Source organism: Camellia sinensis, chromosome 12 (genome assembly GCF_055761805.1).
Source record: "Camellia sinensis isolate YWXY chromosome 12, ASM5576180v1, whole genome shotgun sequence".
NCBI lineage: Eukaryota > Viridiplantae > Streptophyta > Magnoliopsida > Ericales > Theaceae > Camellia > Camellia sinensis.
In genome coordinates this window covers 81,583,735-81,592,977 of record NC_138972.1, presented here as the reverse complement: position 1 = coordinate 81,592,977, position 9,243 = coordinate 81,583,735, and the positions used below count along the sequence as shown (strand labels likewise).

The following is a 9,243-nucleotide window of genomic DNA, read 5'->3' as shown; positions in this document are numbered from 1 at the left end:
CCAAAAAGTCTCTCTCTCAAAAATCTTTACAAAACTCACGAAGGTAATTATTACTTTATCTATACATACTTGTTCATAACCTGAGAAAATAAATGTAGGGTTTGTTTGTTGTTGATTCAAAATTTCCTTTTTTGTGGATTATGCAATCTCTATGAGTTTCGATTATCTGTTCACGAACAAATAAGAAATGTTCGGTTACCTATTCCTGAACAAATGAACAATGTTCAGGCCTATGTTCTCGAATTTTGGGCATATGTTCGGAAGTTCAGTCTCGATTTTATAAATTGTGAACATAATACAACAACTTATTAACATTTTTTTTTTTTTTTTGGATAACAATCCAACTCAACATAACCAAAAGATTATTAAGTAAATTGTCAAATACTAATAATAAATACATATAAGAAAACCATGCATTATCAAAACTATTTTATTACTCTTTTTTTTATTTAATTCAAAAACTATTTTTTTTTAAATGACAAAATTAAGTCTTATATTTTCCACAAAAAAATACCAAATATTAACATTTGCCATTTGATAAAAGGATTTTCAAATTGAAAACATAACAGAATATCTAAACTCTTTTTAATTGAAAATATAAATAGAATATCTAAACAAATTGAAAATATAAAATCTTATAAATTACTAAGGGTGCTCGCGGTTTGACGGTTCGGTTGCGACCAAAGAAACTTCAAATCCGTCATCCGTCCAAAACTAGGCGGATAGGAAAAAATCAATCCACAACCGTCCACATCACACATCCGTCCAAAATACGGTGGATCAGCTCAGTTCAATCAATTTATATGAATCGGAATATCCACTGAGTACCCCTAGAATATTCACACAATTTTCAAAAAAAAAAAAAATCATATTTCCAATGTTTGGTTTGATTTTCTAAAATTCTTTTTTAAAATTTTTTAAAAAATAAAAATTAATTTGACAAAAATAAACATCAAAAATATATTTTCAAATTTTAGAAAATTATTTCTACTCTCCAAAAAAATAAAACTATATAAAAATAATTACTTTTATTTTTTCATTTTTTTCACAAAACTAAATTTTGGATTTTTAGAAAAAAAATTCAAAACATACTTCTAAAAACCAAACCAAACATGACCATCTTCCATCATTATAACCAAATGTGAGCCTTTAAAGAATATTTTTTAGAGTCATTAAAATATGCTCCTAAAGGGTTATAAATGGGCTACTTGTAATAATTAATTTACCAATTTTAATACGAACTCCTCTTTCTCATAATTTTCTCCTCCCATCTAATGCTAACATGGTATAGAACCTCATTAACAGTGTCTCATATCTCAACCTATCTGTATCGGAGTACATCCGTGGCAGTAAACTGGTCACTGGTCCATACACGACTATGACTCACATTTTTTTTGTCTCTAGCCTAGTAAATTCAGTTCCATTAATGAATGTCTAAGCAACTCCGCCTCTACTTTAGTTGCTGTCAAGCCAATCATATCATCTAGACTCATGTTAATCTATCAAATGCAAGGAAAAGAAACATTCAACCAGTCATAATAAGAAAATTGGCATTCAATATTCTCTTAATTATCACAAATAGTCCAGTAGTGTGAAGATTTACAGAAGTTTGATTGAGTCCGGAAGGAGAGGATGGAAAATTTCTTTGGAGAAAGAGGGACCGATTTGAACTTCAAATACTAACAAGGGAAAAAAATACACAACGTAAAAAGAAAAACAAAACAAAACACAACACAACAGACTTCACAGTGAAATCTACAAACCACTTGAAACTCAATCAGAAGAAGCTGTTATACTGATTAGTAAGGGAATTCTTGAGATTCGAATAAAGGCCGTAGAGGGAGTACTGGCGAAGGTTCTTCACCTCATACCAAGAGTTGAAAACTGACTCGTGCTTATCAGTGCCAGAGAATGCCAGTTGTATCCCGAGGCTACAATCTACAGAACCGCCATGGCTCTTACAGCTGCTTGTTTTGATTGCACAGTCCTGATTATTGAGGCACACAAAGTTAGAGTTGCCTGAGCATGTGGCACAGCCATCTCTCTTCCAATACAAGTTTACCAGCCTACCCTTGTTGAATTCAAGAACCTGCATTCACAACATCATGCAAGTTCTAGTATATATGTAATGGAGATTAAATTCAGGTAAAAAATTGCAAACATGACAATGTTATCTCCTTACAAGAGTAAAACTGGTAACATAGTATGTACTATTTGCAACGAAAGCAGGGGAAGATCTTGCAGCATATTTTCGACCAGCAAATGCAACCATATACCCACCAGTAGAATCCTGACAAACCCAAAAAGATAACAGAAGATTAAAGGCTCCATTTGAATGATGGGTTTGAAATAAAGGGATTAAAGATTAAACTTTATAAAATTGTAGGAATGTTAACTATTGGAGATAGATTGATAATTCTGAAGTAGATGACTGAATAGAGATAGTGGAGATGCATTTTGTTAGCATCCTTTTACTAATAGATCATTGATGGAAGGATTTCAAATAACTATGTTTACCAAGTTATTTCAAATCCATCAATGTTAAGGCTCCCAAATTTTTTGAATCTAAATCTAAAATACTACATTGAAAAAGGATATACTCCTTGAATGAGTGATGCCAAATCCATTCTTTTGAAATCAAAAATTCTAAAGGCAACCTATGAGTTATATAGTAGTACAGCATGCTTTGCTTACAGTGTAGAAGTTCAAAAATGCCCCACAACATTAGCATAGTTTCATCAAATGTGGTTTTTTGTCATATTGACATCAAATTTCATTAAAGCTAGCTATCAATGCAATAAAACTACACTGTCATGTACAGATTACAAAGATCTTCCTGAATCAGGCTTGAATTTACAAGAAGGAAATAACAAACGCAAGAAACCCTCTGATGGATCCTTCCACTCCTCTAATGGACCCAAGTTTTGTTCTTACAACAGTAATCAACAAATGGTAGCGTCACAAAGCACATCCTAATATCTTCTTTCATCACCAAAAGGTCACACTAAATTATGCAACATTATTACCTGTCACAAGGTTATCTACATATCATATTTTTGTAGCATCAAAATCCATACTACCACACCAACTGAATTTTTGGAATGCAATATATGACCAATAAGTCTAAACAGCATTTTGGCAATTGTGATAATACAAATCATACCATGTATAATAAAACAAAAATCAGAGTCAGCTTATACCAAATTGATGGTATCACCAAATCATCTACCAAATCAGAGGCAATGGCACATGTAACAGATGCTCCCCTTCCCTTCATTTTTTTTTTTTTTCTTTTTTCCTCTCACTATGTATTTGCATACTTATAAAAGAGAGGAAAAGAGAATTAATTTTGGCCAACCAACTAAGCCTTGTGTCCCAATCACTGTAGGGCTGCATCTAAGGGTGGGAATTTTCGACATGACATGATAACACGACTCGAATTGTACACAAAGTTAGCAGGTTAGGATTGATCATTTTTTGACACAAACATGTATATCACACAACCCAATAACAAAACTATTAAAAAAAGTCAAGTTAGCGTCGAACATACATAACACAAAGTTGACACAACAATAAAGCACAGATACTCCAAAATGGGCAGGGTACGAGTATGGGATACGTATCGGATATGGATACGCATCCGATACACTAGGATGCATATTGGATACGGCAAAAGAATATCTGATTTTCTTTTTTCTTTTTTAATTTCGGATACATTTTGGATATGCATGGATTTGTGGGAGATATGTGCCAGATACTTTTGGGATACGGCGGAGGCAAAAAACATAATTTTTTCAAAAGTTTTTTGTGGGTCAAACCGTAAAATATGTAAATTTAAATTTAAAATAAGACAAATTATCCCTCAAATCCATATGAAAAAAGAAGAAAATGTGAGAAGCCCTAACCTAACCTCAAATACTCAAATCCGAGAGGCAAATCTGGCAAGGAAGGAAGCAAATCTGGTCACTCATCTCGTCTCCATCGCGATCGAGACAGCAAACAGGTTTGTCTCTCTCTCTCTCTCTCTCTCTCTGCTCTTTTCTCACTATCATCTCTATTTCTCTCGTTCTCTCTGCTCTTGCTATCTCACGCTTCTTTTCTATTTATTTTTTATTTATTCCCCTTTTATCTCTTATTCTGATTCTGCTTTATTCTTTTTATTTCTCTCAATTATCTTCTTTCTGATATCTTTTTTCCTCCCTTTATGTTATACTATTACTACTGCTTTTTCTTTTTTCTTTCTTTCTTTTTTTTTATTTTGTTTTTCCCTTTTATATTACTATATATTGTGAGTTATGGATTATTTTAAGTGAAACCTTTGGATTGTTCCCAAATGATGCTAGAAATATTAATGTTGTATTAATTTTACTTTTAAAAGTGAGGTTGTCTCATGTTATGAAATTTCTCTTCAAGTATTGAAATTTAATTTAATATAGTATTTCATGCATATTACATTAATAAAATTATAAAAATAATTTTTTTTACAAACGTATCTCCGTCGTATCTGTATCTTGCTTTTTCAGATTTTGGCGTATCGCCGTATCCATATCGCCGTATCGGTATCCGTATCTGTATCCATGCTTCCCAGTGACACGGATAACCCGTTTAATGAAGAATTAGTTACACATTTTAATATTATTTCCACTAAGAAGCATAAACACTTCTAAATAGGTGATGTATCCGTGTCAGACACCGACACTCTTCAACACGTGTCTAATACTCTTTTTTCCGTGTCCATAATTAAAAAAAAAAAATCTTAATTTCGAGCATGTGTCTAACACTCATTTTGCAACGTGTCCGTCACTTCTTGACCATATCTATAACTAAAAAATAAACATGAGACTAATACTTATTGGACATTTGTTAACGTATGATTTCAAAGTTTGAAAATTTGACATAAATATCTTATACCTTTACAAAAATGTCTAAGCCTTAAGAATAATATTGTAGAAATTTCACATAAAATTAAATGAAATATGAAAAATATACGTAAATGTATTAGCAAATGGTTTAGAAGGATGAGAGAAATGTTGCAATTATATATGATCAGTTTTGATTTTTAACTACTATTGTCCAACAGTCTAAAAATTCATATAAGAGAATTTAATACAAGATTTACTTAATAAGTATTTAATTTTGTTCATATTACATATATAAATATATTATACAATATATTCCTAGATAATATAATATTAAGATATTAATTATTAACGATGTGTCCAAGCTTTGTCTACTTTTCTAGATGAAACTAAGTAATGAATCAACACTAAACTAGAAATTTGGAAAGGAGCACCAGAGTCAAAAGGGTTTGAAATTAATAGCAATGAACTTGAATATATGAAATGTAATTTCAACAAAAAAGGAAATAAAAATAATGGATAAATAACGATTGAAAACCAGGAGATAACAACTAGTGAATATTTTTGTTACTTAGGTTCGATTATTAATAAGGATTATGAGGTTGACGATGATACGATTCATAGAATCAACATAGGTTAACTCAAATGGAGGAGTGCATCTAACATATTATGTGATCTAACCAACAAAATTGAAAGGAAAATTTTAGGAGAAAGTACCTAGCAGTAAACTTTTCAAAAATTTATTACAAAATCATAAAAAGTTCTATAATTTCAATTTTTAATATTTGTAAAGTTTATCACTAATTTGAAAATATTTTATAGCCACCACTTAGGTGAAATTTCTCCAAAATTTTATAGAATAACTATAAGACCAATGATGCTCTACGAGATTAGGCAACTAAAAAACATGTGCATAAAATATTTATACATAAAATGAGAATACTTAGATGGATGTATGGTAAAACTAGAAAAAATAGAATTAGAAATGAATATATTCATGATGAAATGGTGGGAGTAGCACCTATTGAAGATGAATTAAGAGAAAACAGGTTAAAACAGTTTAGTCATGTACAACAAAGACCTACAGATACAACAATAAGTAAGAGTGATAGAATCACCACAAGTAGAGATGGGAGGGGAAAGAAAAGACCTAACTAAGTTGACATTGAATGTGGTGCTGAAAAATTATATGAATTTATTTAATTTAACTGAACATATAACTCTTGATAGAGCTGAATGGAGAAAAATAATTCATGTAGTCAACACAAGATTTAGTTTGGTTTGGTTTTGTAATAACCTAAGAAGAATGGACACTTTTAAAAGGGTGACATATCCGTGTCGGACACCGACACTCCTTGGATACTCTCGGACACATGTACAACACTCTTTTTTCCGTGTCCATGGTTAAAAAGAAAAGCCTTAATTTTGAACATGTGTCCGACACTCATTTTGCAACATGTGCATCACTTCTTGACCATGTCTATAACTAAAAAATAAACATGAGACCAGCATTTATGACATATTTGCTAACGTAGGGTTTTCAAAATTTGAGAATTTGACATAAATATCTTATACCCTTAAAAAATGTCTAATTCTTAAGAATAATCCCTATGAAGTATGGACACCTCTCCGGAGGTGATGTACAAATGTCCGACACGTGTTGGACACGAACACGGACACGGGCATGGACACACGCCGAACACACTCTAGGCACATGTCAAACACGCTAGGACACTTGGAACACGCTGCGGACACATTGAGGACACGCTACAGACACGTTGGGACACGGTGAGGACATGTTGGGGGCACGCTGAAGACCATTTTTTTCAAAAAAAAATTAAATTTTTTACTAAAATAACATACCTAAAGTTGATAAATTTAATAAAATTATATATTTGATATAAAATAAATATTAAATATTTAAAAATATAACATATAATAAATATATAAAATTATATGTTTTGCACGTGTCCCCAACGTGTCGTGTCTTACATTTTTTAAAACTTTTCATGTCTGAGTCGTGTTACGTGTCACGTGTCCGTGTTCGTACTTCTTAGAATAATCCTATAGAAATTTCACATAAAATTAAATGAAAAACGAAAAAGATACGTAACTGTAGTCGCAAATGGGTTAGGAGGATAAGAGAAATGTTACAATTATAAATGTTTGTTATAGTTTGTTTGATTTTTAACTTCTGTGGTCCAGTAGTCTAAAATTTCATATTAGAGAATTCGATACAAGTTTTACTTAATATTAATTAATTATTTAATTTGTACACACGCACATATATATATATATATATTATATAATATATTCCTAGATAAATTAATATTAAGATATAATTATTTGTGGTGTGTCCGAACCGCATTTGTGTCCTAGTTTTTTTAAATTTATTGTGTCAACGTGTTTGTATTGTGTCTTATCCATGTCTCGTATACAAGATATTGGAAACAGTAAAATGCTGGACAAAAATTTTAAAAGCACATCTCAAAGTCCAAAGTTGATCCTATTATACTAGTCATGTAAAATCCCAGCCAGGTTGAGATGGTTCGAGATGTATAAACAAAACTGGAAAACATCAGGAACAATCACATGATTAGTTAAAAATATGTGATAACATTCAGAAAAAAATATTGATCTATTAACAGATTCAGGTTTGATTTTATGGAATTAAGTCCTTCAAAGATCAGCTCAAGTTCTCACAAGAAAATTTTGTTGTACCACAATAAGATATAAAGAACTCAGATAAGGTGATCCTTCCGCAAATGACTACATCAAAGCCAGCATTGAACACACACTCCCCATTATACAGATACATATACATATATATGTAAGGAACTTTGGTTAAGATGATGTCAACGATTGTCTAGGAAGGATTAGAAGGTAAAACACAAACAAAATAAAAGGAACTTGGTTAAGATGACCTCCAACCCTTCACCTATGACTCATTCCAATGGTGAGAATCAAAATTTTCATAAAATCTTTCTAAAGATACCTAACATATCCCAAAAACCCTCAATTAACCAATTCATGTGGGAAAAAAAAAAAAAAAAAAAAAAACTGCCTCCAATCCTTCATCTTTTAACAATTTCATTAAACTAAAGTGTAAAAAGCGTTGTTAAAAATTTGGTGAAAGATTTGATCCGTACATGATTTGATAAAATATTTGGTGTAAACTTGATTTCATACAATTTTGATGAAGAATTGAATCTCATTTTCACAAAATTTTCATTAAATTTAAATTTGATGAAGTAATTGGTGAAGGATTGGAGATGATCTAAACACACACACAAAAATCATCACCTCAAAATTATAGCCTAGCCTCACAATCTAACCACATCATGTTCTAAAAGAACCATAAAAAATCTCAAAGGATAAACACTTGTCAGGATCTAAATTAGCAATAAAAACACCAAATTGAAATTTCCATTTCCATTTACTCTTTATCTTCATTTTCCCCCATTTTCGCAGCAACCAAACAGGTCTCAATCATCAAACCCCTAAAACTTGACCAAAAAAAGATCTAAAATCCCTACTCATCAAAAAGATTAATACCCTAAAGATAGTGTACAGAGAGAGAGGAGTGCAAAGCAATAATAACACCAAATTGAAATCCCCATTTACTCTCTCTTCATTTCCCCAAAATTCGCAGCAACCAAACAGATCCTAATCGTGAAAACCCTAGAACTTGACCAAAAATATCTAAAATCCCTACTGATCAACGAGTTCAATATCCGAAACATGAGTGTAGAGAGAGAGAGAGAGAGATTGGTGTACCGGAGAGAAGGTGGTGGTGTTGATGGTGAGGAGAGAGATCTCGTCGACCTTAGGGCGAAAGAGAGCGAGTTGAGCGCCTTGAGAGAGAGAAAGCCTCTTGTCGCAGGGGGAGAGCTGGACCGATGTGTTGACGAAGAAGTTACCCCTAGCCGAGAACGCGATCCCGAAGCTGAACCCGTCGGACTTCTGGATCGTGGTGTCCGCGCACGGCATGTACACCGGGTTCGAGTCGCTTCTCGACTCGGCCAAATACATCAGCAACGAGAGGATTAGGGCTGCGAAGACGATCGAGACTCTCGGAGCAGCCATTGTTGAGAGCTTCGCTGCTGTAGACGGCGGTGGTTTCAGGAGAATGGAGACTGGGGGAGTCTAAACGATTTCAACGGCACCGTTTCGTCCAGCTGTCTTTGGGGAGAAGTTGTGAACAATGCACGCTGTCAACTGTTGTGGTAGAGCTTACATTACCCCATCATTTTTTAAAATTACAAAACATTATTTGAACATCACCAATAATATGATTTCAACTTAAAAAATGATATACATTTCCTTTATTTATTTAAAATAAAATATAAATTATTTTTTGTGATTTTAAAAATTATAAATATTT

At 32.4% G+C, this 9,243-nt stretch overlaps 1 protein-coding gene across 1 annotated transcript; it reads right to left on the bottom strand.

Moving 5' to 3' along the window:
• Positions 1-1,536: 1,536 nt before the first annotated feature.
• Positions 1,537-9,152, bottom strand: LOC114316947 (uncharacterized). The gene is made up of 3 exons (XM_028263653.2): positions 8,637-9,152; positions 2,183-2,290; positions 1,537-2,089 (listed from the first exon to the last, which is right to left on the bottom strand). The coding sequence occupies exons 1-3, from the start codon at positions 8,943-8,945 to the stop codon at positions 1,778-1,780; spliced, it is 729 nt and encodes a 242-aa protein (XP_028119454.1). The 5' UTR covers positions 8,946-9,152; the 3' UTR covers positions 1,537-1,777.
• Between the last annotated feature and the right edge of the window lie 91 nt (positions 9,153-9,243).